The 21,436-nt window shown below is 31.7% G+C and overlaps 4 protein-coding genes across 6 annotated transcripts; 2 read left to right on the forward strand and 2 right to left on the reverse strand.

Moving 5' to 3' along the window:
- LOC115880318 (threonine--tRNA ligase, cytoplasmic) lies at window positions 1-8,359 on the forward strand. Of its 3 annotated transcripts, none has more exons than XM_030897512.1 (11): window positions 1-124; window positions 416-663; window positions 713-962; window positions 1,017-1,274; window positions 1,329-1,475; window positions 1,531-1,725; window positions 1,792-1,862; window positions 3,508-3,987; window positions 6,163-6,289; window positions 6,350-6,512; window positions 8,103-8,359. In XM_030897512.1, the coding sequence occupies exons 1-11, from the start codon at window positions 68-70 to the stop codon at window positions 8,246-8,248; spliced, it is 2,142 nt and encodes a 713-aa protein (XP_030753372.1). In that variant the 5' UTR covers window positions 1-67; the 3' UTR covers window positions 8,249-8,359. The 3 variants fall into 3 exon arrangements, with proteins under 3 accessions (XP_030753372.1, XP_030753371.1, XP_030753373.1); XM_030897511.1 differs by having other exon boundaries at window positions 31-229; XM_030897513.1 differs by having other exon boundaries at window positions 32-242.
- A 357-nt stretch (window positions 8,360-8,716) lies between these two features.
- On the reverse strand, window positions 8,717-10,910 carry LOC115880361. The gene is made up of 3 exons (XM_030897572.1): window positions 10,242-10,910; window positions 10,002-10,172; window positions 8,717-9,104 (listed from the first exon to the last, which is right to left on the reverse strand). The coding sequence occupies exons 1-3, from the start codon at window positions 10,707-10,709 to the stop codon at window positions 9,000-9,002; spliced, it is 744 nt and encodes a 247-aa protein (XP_030753432.1). The 5' UTR covers window positions 10,710-10,910; the 3' UTR covers window positions 8,717-8,999.
- Window positions 10,911-11,037: 127 nt separating this feature from the next.
- Window positions 11,038-12,898, reverse strand: LOC115880359. Its single transcript, XM_030897570.1, has 3 exons — window positions 12,779-12,898; window positions 12,605-12,706; window positions 11,038-11,826 (listed from the first exon to the last, which is right to left on the reverse strand). The coding sequence occupies exons 2-3, from the start codon at window positions 12,697-12,699 to the stop codon at window positions 11,136-11,138; spliced, it is 786 nt and encodes a 261-aa protein (XP_030753430.1). The 5' UTR covers window positions 12,700-12,706; window positions 12,779-12,898; the 3' UTR covers window positions 11,038-11,135.
- Window positions 12,899-16,992: 4,094 nt separating this feature from the next.
- LOC115880283 lies at window positions 16,993-21,176 on the forward strand. Its single transcript, XM_030897466.1, has 3 exons — window positions 16,993-17,173; window positions 18,031-18,328; window positions 21,028-21,176. The coding sequence occupies exons 2-3, from the start codon at window positions 18,034-18,036 to the stop codon at window positions 21,174-21,176; spliced, it is 444 nt and encodes a 147-aa protein (XP_030753326.1). The 5' UTR covers window positions 16,993-17,173; window positions 18,031-18,033.
- Window positions 21,177-21,436: the final 260 nt, after the last annotated feature.

Consider the following 21,436-nt stretch of genomic DNA (forward strand, 5'->3'; position numbering starts at 1 on the left):
GACATGACAGTAGTTATGTCATTTGTCAAAGGTCCATGTGTTATTTTTGAAGAAAACAGCGAAGAAAATGAGCGACAAAATAGCAGAAAATTTAGCAAATATGAAAGTAGACGGTGGTGAAAAGGCATGAACATTTTTTATTTCACGTTTTTACGTTAGAATGTTGAAGGTTTTAAGTTATTCAAAACCTGGGCTAGCCGTAATAAGCCGGCATACTTTTGCCACATTGGTGTGTAGAAAAAGTTCGTGGTATAAAATAGTTTGTAGGTTTTTCCGGACACTCGGTCTTTTAGCCCTGAGTCATCGATTTTTAACTGTAATTCTGATGCAACGAATGTTGACTTTACGCTCGGTTTACACCTTTTTAATTTGCGATAGTTTTGAGTAAATGTTTTCATAAAAACGTAATTTACAGGCGAAAATGAAGAAAGAAAAGACCAAACCGGCGGGTGGAAGTGGAGAGAAGCCCGCTGTGAGTGAACTAAAACCACCCCCATCCTTTATAGAAGACCGTCTAAACCTTTGGAACAAACTAAAGGCAGAGTACGATGCAGAAATCTCTTCAAAACCCGAAACACCCATTAAGGTCACTCTGCCTGACGGTAAAACTGTAGAGGCCGTCGCTTGGAAGACGACAGTATATGATATAGCCAAGGGCATAAGGTACAGATCATGCTTTCTTTTAAGAAATGAAATTAAAATACGATTTTAGTCAGGGATTAGCCGATAACGCTGTCATTTCCAAAGTAAACGGAGTTTTGTGGGACTTGGATAGGCCTCTAGAGTCAGATTGTTCTGTGCAACTTCTTAAATTCGACGATCCCGAAGCACAGGCTGTGTTCTGGCATTCTACAGCACATATGCTTGGCGAAGCCTTAGAAAGAATATACGGGGGGCATCTTTGTTACGGTCCTCCTATTGAAAGTGGGTTTTATTATGATATGTGGCTAGAAGAAAAAGGGGTAAGTAAAGATTTATTTTTTTATTATTTTTTCTTTTCAAAGAGAGTTTTATAGGTTTCCCAAAGCGATTTTCCCACAGTAGAAAGTCTAATGAAAAATATAGCTAAAGAAAAACAGCCTTTTGAGCGTCTGGAAATGAAGAAAGAAGACTTATTGGAAATGTTCAAATATAACCCTTTTAAAGTGAGAATATTAAACGAAAAGGTTAATACTCCTACGACCACTGTGTACAGGTGTGGGCCCCTAATTGATTTGTGTAGGGGGCCACATGTTAGGCATACTGGCAAAGTTAAGGCCTTGAAAGTTACTAAGGTTAGTTCAAATAGTTATATTGTTATATTTCTTTTTTTATTTATTTGTTTTTAGAACTCTTCAACTTACTGGGAAGGCAAGGCTGATGCCGAAACGCTTCAAAGAGTGTACGGGATTAGTTTTCCAGATAACAAACAGTTAAAGGAGTGGGAAAAATTTCAGGAAGAGGCTGCTAAAAGGGATCATAGAAAAATCGGAAAAGTATTAGGTTAAGTCGTACAAAAACCATTTTTTTTAACCATGTTTGTGATTTTAGGAGCAAGAATTGTTCTTTTTCCACGAACTCTCACCTGGTTCGTGCTTTTTCCAGCCCAGGGGGGCCCATATCTACAATACTTTAGTGGAAATGATTAAAAAAGAGTACAGGGAGCGTGGTTTTCAGGAAGTGATTAGTCCGAATATTTTTAATGCTAAGTTGTGGAAAACTTCGGGTCACTGGGCTCATTATGCTGTGAGTTTTTGAATATTTATTTTATTTTTTTAATGTTTTTGAGTGAAATGAGATTGTTTTTTTTAGGATAATATGTTTTCTTTCGATGTGGAGAAGGAAACTTTTGCTTTGAAGCCGATGAACTGTCCAGGACACTGGTAAGATGAATAATTTTTTTTTTATATTGTACTGTGTAAAATTTTTACAAAGTCAAGCATATTTAATTAGTACATTGCCCATCCTTGTCGAAGGATGGGCTATGGACTAATAAATATGATTTTTATCATAGTTTTAAAGGTGTTTATTTACTAATTTTTACGTCTTTTATATACATTTTCTTTATACCAATATGTAAAACACGGGAAGAAATTTGCAACTTAACGTAAAAAAAAGTTTTTTACAAGGTAGTTTTTTCATGTAGTATTAACACTTAAAAAAAACATAAAATACCTAACAATCTGCGCCTAATAAAGCCTCTTCAAAAACTTAAAATATTTTAATATATTATAAGAAATTAAAATTAAAAATTTTTTTACAAAGTAATTTTTTCACTGTAAAAAGACATTTTAATTCATTTTACTACGTTTGGTAATTTTATTGATAATATTATATTTTTTATTTTATGTAGAAATTGAAATTCTTTTTGCTCTCGAGTGGATAAAAAATACCTAACGTAAATAACTGTTTTTACACGGTAATTTTTTTTTATTTTGTGTAGAAATCGAAATTTAAGCAGAGATGATAGAAAATCCATCTCTCGTTCCTCTCTATTTTCCCATCCCTGCCAGGGATGAACCACTAAGTAAATCTTAAAGTAAAAAACAGTTTTTTATAAGGTAGGTTTTTCACGTAGTATAGTAAAAACGTAAAAACTATTAAATACTTACATTCAGAGACTAGTAAAGCTTTTCCAAAATCGTAATCATAACACTGTTAATGAACTTTGTAAAAAAGATATGTTATTATTTTCCCATCCTTAGTAGGGATGGAGGAGTAAAATATCCTTAATGTAAAAAACTATTTTTGTACAAGGTAGTTTTTTCAGGTAGTATAAAAACTTCTAAATACATAAAATACCTACATTTACAGATTAGTAAAGCTTCTCTAAAAGCGCTGTTAACTGTTATTGCACTTATGAACAAATTGTTTTAATTTGTGTAGAAAACAAAATTTATGCAGAGGTAATAGAAAATATATGTGTAGGAAGAAAGAGAAAATGTTATTTTTTATTCTATTGTTTTTTAGGGTTCTGTACCCAAAGAGTATAAACGGGAACCTTATTTTAACCCTATACTAAAAACAGAATTAAATAAATGTTTATAAATGAAAAAGTACTTTCATTAAACATTATCTTTTAAGTAAGAATTTTACATAGAATCTTTCAAGTCCTCGGTGGCCGCGTCGTTAAAGCGTTAGGACTTTACGCTGCTATGACGTTGGAGCCGTAGTAAGGCAGGTTCGAATCCTAGCCAAGGCGACTTTTTTTAATCGTTTTTTTTAATTTTTACATATTTATTTTTACTTTTTACATATTTATTTTTACTTTTTACATATTTATTATTGATTAACACAATTTTTAGTAATGTGTTTCTTCATTTTTTTTTAAATTACTTATACGCGCTTTCAAAATTTCAGCTAAATCGGAAAAAAGTTTATAATAATATAGTGTCTAATGTTGTATAGATAATGAACGGTACGGAACCCTTCGTACGCGAGTCCGACTCGCACTTTCCACCAAAAGACGAATTAAATCGCCAATTTGATTGAACATAACCTACAATTATTGTTTCTACCCCTTCCCAGCTTGATTTTCGACAACCGAAACCGCTCCTGGCGCGAATTGCCGCTGCGCCTGGCCGATTTCGGTGTTCTGCACCGCAACGAGCTCTCCGGCGCGCTCACCGGCCTGACCCGCGTGCGCAGGTTCCAGCAGGACGACGCGCACATCTTCTGCGCCCCCGACCAGATCAAGCAGGAGATCATGGGCGCCTTGGACTTCCTCGAGGCCGTCTACGGCATCTTCGGCTTCACGTTCGACCTGGTGCTCAGTACCAGGCCGGAGAAGTATTTGGGCGAGGTGCAGATGTGGAACGAGGCGGAGAAAGCGTTGACGGAGAGTTTGGACGATTTCGGACAACTCTGGAGGGAGAATCCAGGAGATGGTGCTTTCTACGGGCCGAAGATTGATATTACTATCAAGGACGCGTTGAAGAGGTCGCACCAGTGCGCTACGATCCAGCTGGACTTCCAGTTGCCGATCAGGTTCAACCTGTCGTTTGTCAGGTAAGCAGGGTGCAAAAAACTTAGATCTTATAAACTTCGTGGATAAGTAAATTCGCTTCATTTTTGTTGAAGCGACATTCGTTCACAAATCATTGGACCCTACAGGTATAGTCTGTGAAACGATTAACTTTGAATTTGACAGTTCCCGCGGGCTTTCCTAGTGTTAATTTTATTAAGTTAGCAACTTGCGGCCATGCTGAAGCAATGCCGTCTCTAATAGAACAGCCACGGAGCGAATTTTATGACGTCACGCTAGTTGGATACTACGGATTAATAAATATGTTGTAGAATACATGGAAAACATAATTATTCCTCGTATATGTAATTTTATGGATTATATTCGACACTATTTTTTTCATATGACACAACACTGATGAAGGCTATAAACGTTAGCTATAACGTTTTTTTTTAAACCAAAAAAAATAATGAAAACTTAATCAGCGTTTTTCCCGAACCTAAATCCCAAGAAAATCAAAAATTTTAGAATAATTTTACATATAAAATGACAGCGATCTTTATTTCATAGCCATCGCTGACCCCTTTTTTCCTATGATATTGTATTATTTGCAAATATAAATTTTTCAAACATTGATGCTTTCAAAATATACATATAAATTTTGTAAATGCAAATGATAATATATCACTATTAGTAGATATTGAATGTTTTTTGTTAAATTAGATCGATTTTCAAATCCCAAAATTTAAAATATATTTTACATTTTACCCATTATCTTATGTGCCTAATCATTATTTGTATATTGTAAAACATTTGCTGCATTTGTATGGTTCATAGTATATTTGCCAAAGTATTTATTACTATAAATAGGTATATATATATTGTATTTATTAACTGTATATTATGTATATTTTATGTAAACTATATCATTTTTAAAATACAAACCAAAAATACGAGGAATAATTATGTTTTCCATGGATTCTACAACATATTTATTAATCCGTGGTATCTAACTAGCGTGACGTCATAAATCTCGCTCCGAGGCTGTTCTATTAGAGACGGCATTGGGCTGATATTTAGAAATGTCAAAAGCTGATGACATTTTACTTTTGTCAATTATGACATTTCGCGTCGATTTTTGCAAGAAGAGGAAGAACTGTCACTTGTTTTATTATTTTCCTTTTCTATTTCATGAAAGTAAAAAGAGTTACCTATCTGATTCGTTCAGGCACTCATTTTAAAGAATATCAGTAACTTTTTGGACAGAGGGATTTGATATTTGCCATGTTGGTAAAAAATAACGGTCAAAATTCAAAGTTATTCATTTTATAGACTATAAGAGTGAGAGAGTAACTTCCTTTTTGTCTTTTTGCTTTCTTTCTTGTTTCTATGACTCTTGGAAGACAGTGAGTGCAGTGGGTAAGGCAGAATTTGTGTAACATACGAGCCGGCAACATTGCAACGTTTCAATACATCGTCGTCTGGAACTTTAAGACACTAAAAAGTTTTTCTTTTAAATAAAAACAATTTTTTCGCTGAAAAAAACTCGGGGCATGTTTCTGAGTTCAAACTATACCGGGTGCGTCTCGAAAGTGGCATTTGGAAAAAGGATTTTTTTGTTTGAATAATTTGGTACCACACACTTGGTATTTTCAGTCTAAAAATTCAAATAAACCATAAGCGAAATTGTCAAAAGTTGACATATAATAAGTCAATCTATTCACAGTGTCATTTTCTATCAAAGTAAAAAATACCAAGGGTGTCATTTAAAAATCAAAAGTTGTAGTGATTTCCGGTAAAACAGGAAGTGACCATAAACAATTGAATACGTCAATCAATACTAATTTATGTCATATACTAACATACCAAATCTCGTTTTTTTATCTGAAATAATAAAAAAGTTATAGGGGGTGAGCCACTTTATACGGTATACCAATTAAAACACTTGCTTTTATTTCTAGATACACCCTATATATTATTAATTTAAAATAATATCTAGGTAGAGAGACTTTGATATGTATAGCAAACGATCGAAAAAAATCGGCGTCAGAGATAGCTTGGACACGAAGATCGCTGTCGTTTTCTGTATTAAATTATATGGTCAAAATTGTCTATCGTCATTTTCAAACCAATTTGACGCCTTTTTTCGTTCATGCCTTATATTATGGTTGCAGAAATATTCTGACTGATCTTTCGATAATATGATCAATATTTTTCAGTGAGAGTGGTGACAAAAAACGGCCGGTAATCATACACAGGGCTGTATTAGGATCGGTAGAACGAATGATAGCAATACTAACGGAGTCCTACGGCGGTAAATGGCCGTTTTGGCTATCTCCCAGACAGGTAGCCTAAAATTTCACGCTTTAGTCTCATTTTACAAACTAAAAAACGTTTTTTTTATAGGTTATGGTGGTTCCCGTTGGTCCAAACTACGATCAGTACGCCGAAGAAGTACAAGAAAAGCTCTATACTGAGGGATTTATGGCCGAGGTTGATACGGATCATGGAGATACGTTAAATAAGAAAATCAGGAACGCTCAGCTAGCTCAGTTCAACTTTATTTTGGGTAAGTGATTTGAAAAAAAATGATTTTTATTAGCTTATATATACTCTCAGGAGATTCAATCGATCTTGTTTTATGTTGGCTACAAAACGAATGGGACTGAAGCGTGTGTCTAGGTGTTTGATGGTCTAAGATTGTAAAAATTACTACTAAAATTCTACACTGAAAAAATTATACATTTTGTTTTAAATTGGTTTTATGTGTTACTTTATAATATTATTATTTACGTATTTTTTATTTAAAAAATGTAGAATATAAACTTTTTTTTGTCTTAGCTACGGAACAAATTACAATAAAGCGTGTATCTAGGTGTTGAACGGTCTAAGGTTATAAAAATTATTAAAATCATGCTCTAAATATAATAGTTTATTTGTTAAATTCAATTTATATGTTAATTATTACACATAATACATTGTTAATGGCTTTTGGTTGTATTTTATGATTTATTTTTATTTAAAACAGCTTCTAATAACATTTTTATTGACTCGGACATAATATAATGGGTTTGTTTTATGTCGGCTACAAATTGAAAGGGACTGAAGCGTGTGTCTAGGTGTTTGATGGTCTAAGATTGTAAAAAAGCGTCAAAATTTATAAAATTTAGCACTAAAATTCTACACTTCAAAAATGTATACTTTCTTTTTTAATGTGGATTTATGTGTTATTTTCTAATAGTATTATTATTTACGTTTTTTTTTATTTAAAAAATGTAAGATCTAAATATTTTTAATGTTGACTACAAAACGAACGACAGTAAAGCGTGTATCTAGGTGTCTGACGCTCTAAAGTTATAAAAATCAGTACAATCATACTCTATATAAAATATTTTATTTTATACATAATACATCGGTGATGCACTATGGTTAAATTTTGATTTATTTTTATTTAATTATTTTTTATGGACATTTTTATTGACTCGGACATAACGTAATGAGCATGTTTTATGTTGGCTACAAAGTGAATGGGACTGAAACGTGTGTCTAGGTGTTTTATGATCTAAGGTTATAAAAATTAGTACTAAAATTTTACACTCGAAAAATCTATACATTCTTTTTTAAAGTAATTTATGTGTTACTTTATAATAGTATTATTATTTATGTATTAATTATTATATATGTATAAGATATTGGTGATGCATTATGGTTATATTTTATGATTAATTTTTATTGAAATATTTTCTACGGACATTTTTATTGACTCGGACATGACGTAATGAGCTTGTTTTAATGTTGGCTACAAAGTTAATGGGACTGAAGCGTGTGTCTAGATGTTTGATGGTGTAAGATTGTAAAAATCACCCCTAAACACACGTTCTCCACTAAAAAAAATTTCATTCTTTTTTAATTTTTAATTTACATTTTTTTTTATTTATATAATATTATTAATGTTCTAAGGCCATATTTATTGACTCGGGCATAACGTAATGAGCTTGTTTTATGTTGGCTACAAAGTGAATAGGACTGAAGCGTGTGTCTAGGTGTTTGATGATCTAATGTTTTAAATATTAGAAGTAAAATCACAGATATAGAAGTAGTGAGAGTAAGAAGTCCGTATTGTTACATATTACTTGAATTTTAAGTTGTTCTTCTTCAGTTGTAGGAGAAAAGGAACGGTCCAGCAACACCGTGAATGTCCGTACCAGGAACAACGTTGTGCACGGTGAAATCTCCGTAGAAGGATTAGTAGAAAAATTAAAGTACCTCAAAGACAACTATGCTGTCGAGGAGGATAAATTTTAAAGCAGTATCACTTAAAATTACGCTTTTAAAAATTCCTTTTCTCTAAAACTACGTATTATAATTTATTTGGTTATTTATAAGATGCATTTAAAATAAAACTCGTTGAAAAACTATACGTTTTCTTATTATTTTTTGGAAATACCTAAAAAAATAAGGGCAAAAATCTAGTCTTTTTGGGCTCAGAGAATACCGGACTCGTTCTTTTTTATGTTGACTACAAAATTATTAGTGTTAACGCATGGTATCTATGTGTTTCATGATCGATGGTTACGGAAATAGTATGAGAATTATACTGTTAAATATAGTACTATATTTTTGCCTTCAAGTGACGTCACGAAAGGGTTTCATAAGAGAAGAACAACCGTACGATTGTTCTTCTCTGGTTTCATGTTGGCTATAACAACTAGTAATGGCAAAGCGTGTACCAACGTCTTTTATGCTCTAAGGTCGTGAAATAAAACAATCTGGTAAACAAATAAAACGATTCTTTATTTATATAGTTCTCTTGGAAAACGAAAAAGTATAGAAAAAGATTTTTAATCTAGGTAATGTAAAAATGTAAATAAAAATACTGGCAGCGCGTCTTCACCGTTTGAAGTACCACACGCAGTACAGCACAGCGTAAAGGAGCAGGCACATGAGAATGGGAGCCCAGATATTGGCAGTGAAGAACTGGAAGAACAACAGCATATACAGAGGGGGTTCAGCTCAGCATCCATCCAGAACCGAAAAAACCACGAGGGGTTCGAGGTTATCTTCTTTTTAGGTACCAAAATCCGGCGGCTATGGCCAGACAACACACCACGACCAACGTGGTACCTGTGACGTAGTTAACAGATCGGTGCAGCACAGTACCCTAGAATAAAAAGACAAAAAAATCGTATTATTCAGAGTTTACACACCACACAGTATAAAAAATTTCCTCTTAAATAATAGCATGCATATTTTTTGTCCTGATGGGACGTCACATTTTTTTTCCATGTTGGCTTCAGAACCAGTAATACAAAAACGCGTGTCTACAGGGTTATTTGCCTTATTTTCAAAAGGTGCCGAATGTCCCAAGTACATAAAAAATATCAAAGTTGTATTTTTTAAATGAAACACCCTATATATTATTACATTTTTAGTATAAACGAGAATTTCATTAAGGTTTATCGCATTTTAATCTTACCGTTTCTGAAATATTTACGATTTTGTAAAAATACAGTAACAATAATTTTAATGCTTCATTTCTCTGGACGTATTTCAGTTTTAAAACTAAATATTGTACTGCGGTTTTTCTGTTTTTTAAATATTGTGTTGCAATAATAAAAATAATAGTACCTTATACAGAGTGTCCAAAAATTTATTTTAAATAGTTACTAGCTTTAAACGGCAATAACTTCTTTAATTTAAATGGAACACCCTGTATATTTTACGTGAACCAGATGCACAATTTAATTCTCTATCAAATTGTATTACATCATTTTTACCTAGCTCTACAAGTTTTCGTAAAAAACGCATTTTGTTATAATTTAGACCTCAGATATTTTTTGTTTATTTCGGACACTCTGTACCTTTTGAAAATACTTTTAAATTGTAGCTTTAGCAGTCCTCCAACAATACAATCACTCACAATTTCTAAAAATCCAATCATTTGGCTACAATACTCCGTGTTGAATGAGGTGAACAACCCTGTATACATAAATTCAAATTTTTTTTGAAATATGCACTATTTCCTATAATAGACATAAGTGTGATTTTAAACACTTACCCATCCACCTTGAGATTCGACCCAGCTCGAAAATCTTCCGCTCAAAAAAACAGTCGTCCAGTTGTAGATGTCCAAAAAATGATTGATAAACTTTTCCTGGAAAGCCCTAACAGAGAGATCGGTACAAAAATAGAACAACACCAACACTCGTTCCCACGTTACACCACCCTCCTGAAAAAAAAACGTTTTTTTTAACTTACTATCTGTCACAAAACTCTCAAAAATGACAGTTTCACTCACCTCAAACAAACCGTTCAGTAGCTGTTGAAAAGTGATAAAATTCAACGAATCCAGGTCGACGTTTTGAGCCTGCTCGTACACCCACAGTCTTTGAGGCGATTGAGCGAATTGCCCTGCCAAAGCCCTGAGATTTCTAGCGTTCCAAAAGCCTGGCCGGTGCCTACCCAATGCCGGATCGATTTGGGCTATTTCCAGGCCTAATTCCTGCATCTGTTCTCTCAGCATTAGTAGATAGAGTGCGTTTGCTTCATGTACCGTCTCCCTACTAGGAGGATTTTCTAAGTTATCTTGTAAATAGTACCCGGGGTTCAGTCTCCGGTTAACGCTTCTCTGAGGTCTGGGCAGTTGACTTCTTAAACTCACGCCGGTACTACGTTTCTTGGTCGATTTCCGTTCTTCCAGTTCTTCATTGGGGGGCAGAAGATCTCCCCCGGCTTCGGCCTGTATATCTTTCGTCAAATCGCCCATTTTTTCCAAACGTTTTGGATTTTTCCGGCTTAAAATCGAGGTAAATCTTAAAAGAAACGTTCCGCTCGACTAGGGCAACAATAACATCGTACAAAAATAAATAAGAACCTAGCGTATCTGCATATTTTTACCGAAAAAAGCTACATTTTTTGCGGTTGTGATGTTTTTTGAAAAAATATAACCTAAAAAATTTTGACAGCCGTGTATTTCGCGAGTGCGCGAAGGATGGGGAAGATTGGCGTAGGTTGGAAAGAGAGGGAGATGTTTTGTGAGATAGTGATGGGGCATATCGATTTCTATATTAGTAAGGGACATATAATTATTAATATTTACTAAATTATCAATGTTTATTAAAGAAATATGCCAAAATAGTTACAAAATCAAAATTATAATTTATTTTTAGAAAATAACTTAAAATATTTCTAACTAGGTATTCTTTAAGTTATTATCTTTAATTACTTTCTCCAAATTTGCGTTCCATTGCTTTATTTTATTAAGAACATCCTCCAAAGGACAATATTTGTTTTTAACCGTATTTAAAAGTAATTCTACGCCATCTAAAACTTGAATTCTGTGAGTATTTGAAGGATTGTCCTTAATATCGCATCTTAACGTATCTTTGTCCTCTTGAACAGCTTGGAGATGTAAATTTATATTGTACTGTTCTGATTCAGAAGATTTATGTATCATTTCTGTAGTTTGGATAGTTTTTTTAGTGTCTTTTTCAATTTTATTATTTTCCAAAGTATTTTCTTGGTTTTCTTCATCACTGTCACCATTTCCATTGTTGTCTTCCTCAAGCTCCTCATTTTCACCATTTTTTTCTTTAATAAGTTCCTTATTTTTCCGAATCATTGCACTAACTTCCTCATTATATTTCTTCAAATACTTCATAGCAACCTCATATGGGAACAGATTGGAGTAATACAAGTTATAGGTTAATTTCTGAATCTCCTGATACAAGGCTTCCTTGACATCTAAATTTTCGTGATAAAACAAAGGCTCCAATATTCTTAAGTTCGCTTTTTTTGCGTGATCTACAGAATCGTTATGCTCATAGAAATCGCTGTAAGAACACTGGACGTTGCATGTGTGACAAAACAGTTTTTTAGCTGTGCTGGAAATAAAAAAATAGTATACAGTGTGCTACAAATTCGAGGTACGAGCATTGGTATCTCAGTAACCGTAATAGATACGAATATGGTTAAATTGGGGCAAAGTTGCGCATCAAAAAACTTTTAAAAATTTCAAGGATTGCTGAGTTTTTTGGAAAAAACTGATTTTTTTGAAAATCAATTTTATTTTTTCCTGTCTGAGAGAGAAAATGTAATGGAATGGGCATTAATCTGGGAGATACCTGTCTATATACCCTGCAGTTCGCAGATGATCAAGTTCTTATGGCCAACGATTAAGATGATTTGGAGTACATGACAAGGAAACTACAAGAGGAATATCAACGATGGGGTTTGGAAATAAATACAGGAAAAACTAAATATCTACCTATTGGTGCAGAACTATCTAGCGTACATCTAGAAAATGAAGAGATAGAAGCCTGCAATGACTACACCTATCTAGGAGTGATATTTGATACAACAGCTAAAGATGACAAAGAAATTAAAAAACGAATATCACAAGCTAGAAGAACAATTGGCTGTCTGAATGGAGTATTTTGGAGTAATGAAATAGGGAAGAAACGGAAGATCAATATATACGAGACCCTGGTAAAGAGCAGTCTACTTTATGGTGCAGAGACTTGGCGAATAACGGAAGCCAACCGAAAAAAACTGGAAGCGGTAGAAAACGAACTTTTTTACTTATTTTTATTTGCAGAATATGCTGCTGAAGTTTCCGGAATACAGTTCGGACCACCCTGTATCCAGGGGGGGTTGACTTACCTTATATGTCTTTTGGATTTTTTATGGTCTTCCAGTGTGCCCAGAAACCCCATATTGCAAATCCCACAGGAACCTGACGCATGTTTATTGAACATCTTCAAACTTAAAAATGTGTATATTAATAAATAATGTAGAACTGTTTTAGTAATAATTGTTAAACAAAAATATACTCACCTGTTTTATGAATAATATAACTACGACTTATAAATTTCTACTCTGTGCTATGCTATAATACGATCTGTTGGTTTTTGAGTAAAATACAGGTGATAAGATATTATAATCTTTTAACTCTGTGATATAATCGATAGTATTGGAAATATTATGCCCCGCCTACATGTAATGTTTTACCTACACGTGGCGTTTTACCTTACGTCTTGCCTGCATGTGTTCAAAACGTATCAAGTAAAAACACAGGCTCGTTATTTACGTTTAAACGTGACCCAGTCATCGCGTGATAAATGTGGAGAATTCTAAAAAATAATATATTTGCAACAGTACCAACTTTCAACATGTACCCTACTGTTTTAGGGATTTTGCAGTGTACCGGGTGTCCCACCAAAGAATAGCCCTCGGCTGTATCTCGGAAAGTATTAGCCGTAGGGCTTACGGAAAAAATATTTATGACTAAAGGGGCTATGAGAAATTGCTGGAAATTATTTTCAAGTTTGTAAAACGGCCGCTAGGTGGCGCAACTGCTATGGAAAATAAGAAAATCGATTTTTACAGAATTTTCTCTAGATAATGGGTACTATAAATAATAGCTTCATAATCTTCAGTAAATTTTGGATTTTTTTTGTTAGAACTATTTTCCCCTATCTGCTAAAATAAAGTGGTGGGGGAAGGTTAGATCTATCTTTATTTAAATGTTAATAACTCCGGACTGGATAATCAGAATCCAACAAACTGGGGCTCGTTTAAAAGAGCGTTTCTTACTCTATATTATACCAGAATAATAATAATAAAGTTTTGAACGTAGACTAGCTAGGGGGCGCTTTCTTACAATTTAACAAACATAGCGAGTTTTTTCAAAAAAAATTAAATACGATAGTATGTGTTATTTTAGCTGATAGTAAAGAGTAGTAAAAGCTTAAAAAGTCAGCGAAAACCGCATCTTGATATCTTCTTTCAAACCGAAGATATTAGCAAAATTATAATAAATACCAAAAAATAAGCCCTTAATTAACCAAACCAAACCTTATTTTTACAATACAGTATCAGTAGCCCTCTTGATTAGACCCATTCTAACAAAAAATAAGATAGAAACAGTTAGTTTATTTTAAAATCGACGAAATACCAGAATACCATAATACCAGATGTATTAATATCTAATAATTAAGATATTAATAATAGTGAAAAAGAAACGATGACTCAGTGAAGTCATGGTCGGCTTTGGAAAAAAGTTGCTTTTCGCGTAATAGTATAAACGTCAAATTGTTATTAGATCAACATTTTGATAGTCTTAGGAGTGTTTTTTTATCTTTTAAATGCTTTTTCAAAATGCCTTTATTATTTGAAGTAGTTGAAGTTGTTGGTATTTTGAAAAAGCAATCAAAAGATAAAAAAACGCTCCTAAGACTATTAAAATGTTGATCTAATAACAATTTGACGTTTATACTATTACGCGAAAAGCAACTTTTTTCCAAAGCCTACCATGACTTTACTGAATCATCGTTTCTTGTTCACTATTATTAATATCTTAATTATTTGATATTAATACATCTGATATTATGATATTCTGGTATATTGTCGATTTTAAAATAAACTAACTGTTTCTATCTTATTATTTTTAGGTTAGAATGGGCATTATCAAGAGGGCTACTGATACCGTATTGTAAAAATCAGGTAATTAAGGGCTTATTTTTTGGTATTTATTATAATTTTGCTAATATCTTCGGTTTGAAAGAAGATATCAAGATGCGCTTTTCGCTGACTTTTTAAGCTTTGACTACTCTTTACTATCAGCTAAAATTACATATACTGTTGCGTTTATTTTTTTTTTGAAAAAACGCGCAGTATGTTTGTTAAATTGTAAGACAACGCCCCCTAGCGTCTACGTTCAAAAGCTTATTATTATTGTTTATATGGTACAATATAGAGTAAGAAACGCTCTTTTAAACGAGCCCTTGCTTGTTGGATTCCGATCATCCAGTCCAGAGTTATTAATATTCAAATAAAAACAGATCTAACCTTCCCCCACCACTGTATTTTGGTAGACAGGGGAAAATGGCTCTAACAAAAAATATTCAAAATTTACTGAATATTATACTTATAGTACACCTTATCTAGGCAAAATTGAGTAAAAACTCCATTTTCTTATTTTTTGTTGCAGTTGCGCCCCCTAGCGGTCGTTCTACAAACTTGAAAATAATTTCCAGCAATTTCCCATAGCCTCTTTAGTTATAAATATTTTTTTCCGTAAGCCCTACGGCTAATACTTTCCGAGATACAGCCGAGAGTTATTCTTACAGTGGGACACCCTGTACAGAATATAAATAGAGTGCTGAAATATTAAAAAAACGGTGTTCAATTCCAGTCTAATCAAATGTATAAATGAATGATTCATAAATAACCTTTGAAACAATACTAAAATAATATTATTTTCAGTAGAAAATAAATTGTTTTTTTTTTCAGTGCTCTCTATACATGTATCTGTCATAGCTCTTATTTACAATATTACATTATATTATTATTTTAATTAAACAGAAATAAAACTCTAGATTGACGCTACGTTTAAAACGTGCTTTAAAAATTCGGAAAATTAAAAGAGGTATGTCCAAGTTTCTTCTTTTTTTTTGAATTTTTAAATGCTGTAGCTCCATATCATGTTCATACGAAGTTAATAACATTTTATTAAAATAGTAGAATCAGCAACATTAATAGTTACTTTGTTTAATTCTGCTATACATATTACATTTAATTTTCCTGCTACTTTAAGATTTTTACATCCGTTTCACCTAATTTATATAATTTTCTTAGCATATCTAAAATATAAAAATATATGATTTATTATCTAAATAAGATATATTAACAGTTATTTTCCACACCACAAAGCATAATAATATGTAGTATTAAGACATAAAAAGTATTATAAAATATAATCTTAATATCAATCCAATACGTTCAAAATTCAACCTTCACCATATTGTCAAGATTTTATTTTGGCATTACAGGAAACAAGAAATTACAGTAAATTAAGAAAAGAATAATCATAAATATACCAATATCATATATATATTAATATACCAAGTACAGGATATTAAATACTGCAATGTATTCTACGACATAAACCACCATCTCCCTTCTAAAGAGTAAAAGAAAAAACATAAAGATATTTTTTTTTAGATTTTTAACACCCTGAAGATCAGACAGACCCTATGTTTATATGAGCTTTATTTTTTCTTAAAAATACATTAGCAGTCATACCCTGTATTTTTTAGACTATATATTGAAAACATCCTGTTTATACATATAGTGCTCGAAGCTTTCATCGAACAAATTTTGTATCAAGAGGCAAGAAATTCTTGTTTACCCTTGTGTTGTTTTGGGGGTTGGAAATTGTTAAAAATCAACAAAAACATAATTATTAGGGCACAGAATCTTGTTAAATGTGTTTTTTATTGATTTCATGGCAAAATTAATGAAATAAAAGTAAATATCTTGTAGAAGTTATATATTCTTGTTTTGAGTTTTGTGGCTTGGAAATTGATAAAAAAACTACAAATACATAATTTATACAGCACAGAATCATGTTAAATGAGGTTTTTTATTGATTTTATAGCAAAATTGGTGAAATAAATGCAAAAAGTCTTGGCCATTACATTGACTAAGAAAATGTCTTGTAGAAGTTATAAATAGGGGTATTACTGCCTTGTTTTATAATTTATAGATGTAATAAGTCTCTATTTAACTAAGTATTACATTATTTCGCAAAATATCGAACAACAAAGTTATATTAATTGAAGATTCTGAAGGCTACCGAACCGCCACCATATTTTTGAATTTTATTTTGATTTACATGGGTTTAATAGGTCTGAAACTGCTTAATTAACTGTATTTAATGATAATCTATAATTCTTTAACTATTTTAAAGGTTGAAAATCTTTTTTAAGGTAAAAATCTATTTTTTATGATATTAACAATTAGGGACATTGGGATAATTAAAATGCGATATCTATGTGAATTTTGCTTTATTCGTTTACTGTTTGGTGTCATTTTATTCGGAAAACATGTAGCTACATTTCCCTGGTAGTAGTTTTGTCTCCAATGTAGCGTTATATTGCTAAATTTTCATCTAAACTTGAAATTTAAGTCATAAAATTACATAATTTTTCATCGGTAAACAGAAGAAAAGCGCCAGTCGGCGCTCCCTCTAGCGTCAAAAATCGGAAACCGAGCGCCAAAACTCAATATCATTGGTCGTTTGCGTCCATTTTCGTCATTTCTAGACGGACCGTTAACGATGTAAGGTCTTTGTCGGTTACCTCTCCAGAATTTTTAAGGAAAAGTGCCATTTTCTTGTATATTGTGCTCGGAAATCATGTGTAGTGCATAGCTGGACTCTTAGAGAGGGTAAGTTCGACCATTTTCCTACGAATTTCCTGATATTTTTCGAAAAATCCGACCATCTAAAGGCGGCCGGTAGAAGCGCAAGATCAACAAAAAAAAGTCAAAGCCACCTTTTTTTTTGTTAAACTTTCCGTTTCTTTCTGTTTGCTTTTTTATACTTTCTGTTGCTATAAATAGTTCTTTTTTATGGTTGTACCACGTCGTACTGTATTAATATAAACCATTTTCAGACTTAAATAGTTTCATGAATATAGTATGTATATTTAGAAATAAAAACCTTATATAAGGGAATAAATTATATTCAAACGATTTTCTGAAGAATATTTCTAATAGTAGTGCACTTGATATGTTTTTTCTTAAATATAATTATATAATAAAAGAATACTTACGTAATAAATCTTTTATAAAGTAGTCTAAATAGAGTTTAGGAATCTGTAAAATACAGAAAAATTACATCTGCCTGTATTTATACTAAATAACATTTAGAAACTTAATATAAGGTAATAAATAGTACTCAATATTATAGGTATTATATAATTGATTGTTATTGATAGTTTTTCTGAAGCTAGTAAATTTTCTTTGCTAATTCATTAATTTTATTTATTTCTTAGAGACTTTTTGCTTAGGTTTTTATGTTTCTAGATATTCTTGTCTTGTACAGGGTCCGGCATTAATGCGTCGGACATCTGTAGCTCCAAGAATAAAAAACTTGTGAATTTCGTTTAAGTCCAAACCTATATAAAGTATGTACGAGGATGTATTTTAGGAAAATATTTTAATTTCTATAGAGTGGCTCAAAAAAGTATGAGTGGATCGGGAACATATGAACTGTAACTAAAAGATATTTTGTCTTGTTTCAGATTATGCCAGAAATTTGTATCCAGGGTTACGGATACTCAAGGACCACGCTGCCAGTGAAGAAGGAGATGACGAACAACACACCAACACAGCAACAGATCTTCAAGTCGCAAAGAAACCAGGCTGCCTTTGGATGGAATGGACCAAGGATCGGTATGGGTCTGGACACGTCATATAGCTCAGGTCGTACCTGGGCTCGGGCGCTGTATCCAGACGTGCTGCACTTCGGGAGTGAATGTGCGCCTTTACACATTTTGCTCGGTACAACCGCGGGTAGGGCCCAGCTGGACTCGAGTGATGGTAAGTACAATCATTTTCCTATCAATTTCCTGATACTTTTCGACATATCGGATGCTCTTAAAGCGGCTGGCTTGAAAGCAATTCTATTGACTGAATGTAACGTCATTTCTTTTCCGATTGGTCGAAATTTTATCGGGCAGTGTATAAAAATTTTGCCTTTTTTATAATTTCTGCCTGCCATAAAAAGATGTAATTTGTTGTGGATTGACAGTTTTCTAAATTTGATGTTTTTATGGTTGTATACGATATCTATGTATTAAAATAAATAATTTTTAGACTTAGTATTTTAGAAATAAAAGCCTTTATATAAGTGAATATATAATAATAATAATCACTCAATTTTCTGAAGAATATTTCTAATAGTAGTGCATTTGATATGGTTTTTCTTAAAGATATTATATAATAGGGGAATACACTTATGTATTACATCTTTTATAAAATAATCTAAATAAAGTTTAGAAAGCTGTAAAACACAGAACTGCTTTAATTAGTGAAATATTTAATGAAGAATAACTAGTGAAATTTATATTGATAATCGCCTGATTTTTTTCTTGAAACTGATCTAAACCCTAAAAATTAAAATACTGGTTCCTTGTTTTTTAAGTTTGTGAGATATTCCTCTATAGTCTATGTTATTAATAATTGTGCATTTTTTGATTATTTTTTTTTTCTAAATATATTTGCATTCGTTTTATCAAAGCACTTGTTTGATGTATTAGATTAGATCTTTTTTTACAAAAGATGCATTTAAACAAAATAACATTTAGATAATTAATATAGGTAGTTTATTGTAATTGATAGTTTTTCTGAAGGTAGTAAGTTTTTTTTGCTAATTTATTGATTTTTTTTATTTCTTAAAGACTATGTGCTTAGGGTTGATAAACTATTATATAATTTTGTTACTTCTGGCAAGATTTTCAAATAGTTTACTGATATTTTATTAACTTTTCACCCACGACACTAATCTCTACAGAAATATGTAGTATATATTTTTATTTTCTTTTTTTAATATTTGCAAAGAAATTTTTAAGAAATGTTGTAAAATGTAATAATGGTACTTATTGTACTCTGTTACACTCTGTCTCTATGACTTTTATCTGTTTTATCTATCTATATTTATTTTTTAAATACTTTTTTATTAAATAGCTATTGAAATTTCTCGGTAACAATTTTTTTTAGTACCTACAGATATATAGGGTGAACCAAAATTACAATATTATTCACCCGCTCTTTCAAAAACAGCCACACTAAGATTTTCAAATATTTAATGATATTTTACTATTTCTTCGTCCATTGCTAATTTCTACAGAAATATATTTTATATACTTTTGTTTCCTTTTTTGGACATTTGGTATAGACATTTTTAAGAAAAACTTTTAGCTGTTTTCAATGATATAATTTTATTAGATTTTCCTTAAATAATGCTACTTTCCAGACTACTTTATTGTAATTTTATTTTTATTATACTATTTCTTAATGACATCTACATATTATATTTTTTAAATAATTTTTTATTAAAGAGTAATTTAAATTTCTTGGTTACAATTTTTGTTAGCATTTATAGGATCATAGATATATAGGGTGAACCAAAATTACAATATAATATGTATATTATTCACTCATTTTTTCAAAAACAGATCACACGAAGATTTTGAAATATTTTACTGGTGTTTTATTAATTTTTCGTATTCCCTACTAATCTCTACAGAAACATGTGTGTATTTATTGTTTATTATATATTTGTATATACATTTTTAAGAAAAAATAGCGTATGATATAAAAAACGGCGTCCAGTTGGCTTGGAAATGACAATCGTTGACATTCCCCATATAATTTTACATACAAAAAGACAGCGATGTTCATTTCATAGCCATCGCTGACGCCGTTTTTTTTCGATCATACAGTATTAGTTGATTTCAATGATATAACTTCATAGGATTTTTTTTAAAATAGTGCTACTTTATTGTAGTAATTTTAAATTTTTTATACTTCGTTCTTTTTGGACTTATATCTATATTTATTTTTGAAATTATTTTTTTGATTAAATATTTTTTTTAATTTCTTGGTTAAATTTTTTTTGGAACTCAAAGGTGTGTGTATAGGGTCTCAACCGAAATTACAATATTATTCACCCACTTTTCCAAAAACAGCTCACACTATGAAAAGGTAATTTTTTTATAGTCAAATCACATTTTTCTAAATTGAGAATAATTATTTGGTTGTATACAGTATACAGAGGGTTCACACAGTTACTTAACTTATAATATTTTACTATTTTTTTTTCCACAACCAATTTGTAAATAAATATTTTTTGCTAATGTATATATTAATTTTTTTTTTCTTTTTTCTCTATAAACATTTTAACTTTCAATAACTCCAGTCGTTGATTATTATTCAATATTATATCAAATTGTATGTATACTAGTTGAAGTCTGGCGCATCCGCCACAACATGCGGCATCAGAAAAAAAACTTTTTATTTTATTTTTTTAATTAAATGAAAAACAAAAAATCCGGCGACGACAGTTTTTAGAAGGGCCAATTAGCTATCTTTTAGTAAAAAAAGCAACTTTCTAGAGCAAGTCGTTATTTCAGTAGAGACGACAAAGATAAACATTAGCATTTTATATATGTAGATTATTAAAAGCCAGAGGGGTTGTTTGGTTTTTTTTGTAAGTTTTTTCTTTTTTCTTTTTTCAGATCGCAATCGAATGGGGACACACAATTGTAATTACCAAACTACACTTACTTTACCCATGCAGACGGCTCATGGATGCTATCACGTGAAAATCCATCAACGCTCCCAGCTAGTAAGCGTGCGGTTTAATGTCTCTACTATCAGGCTCTAAAGACATGACCGCTGAGTTCGTGTTAGATTAATCCGTCGTTTTACCTAGTCTGGGTTCAATATCACAAGTGTCACTCTTTTTCTCTAACGCATATAAAACTCTATAAGAAATGTTTATAGACTTTTATCTATGAAAACAGAGATTTTCATCTCTACATTTGAAAGTATAATTAAATTAAATAAATGTCACTTTAACAGAATCTTCCACATGAAGTATCTAATAAATGCCAGTACTTTTTAGTGCTAGTATTTTAATATAAT

Source organism: Sitophilus oryzae, unplaced genomic scaffold, assembly GCF_002938485.1.
Source record: "Sitophilus oryzae breed Bouriz unplaced genomic scaffold, Soryzae_2.0 scaffold_1621_pilon_pilon, whole genome shotgun sequence".
Classification (NCBI taxonomy): Eukaryota; Metazoa; Arthropoda; class Insecta; order Coleoptera; family Curculionidae; genus Sitophilus; species Sitophilus oryzae.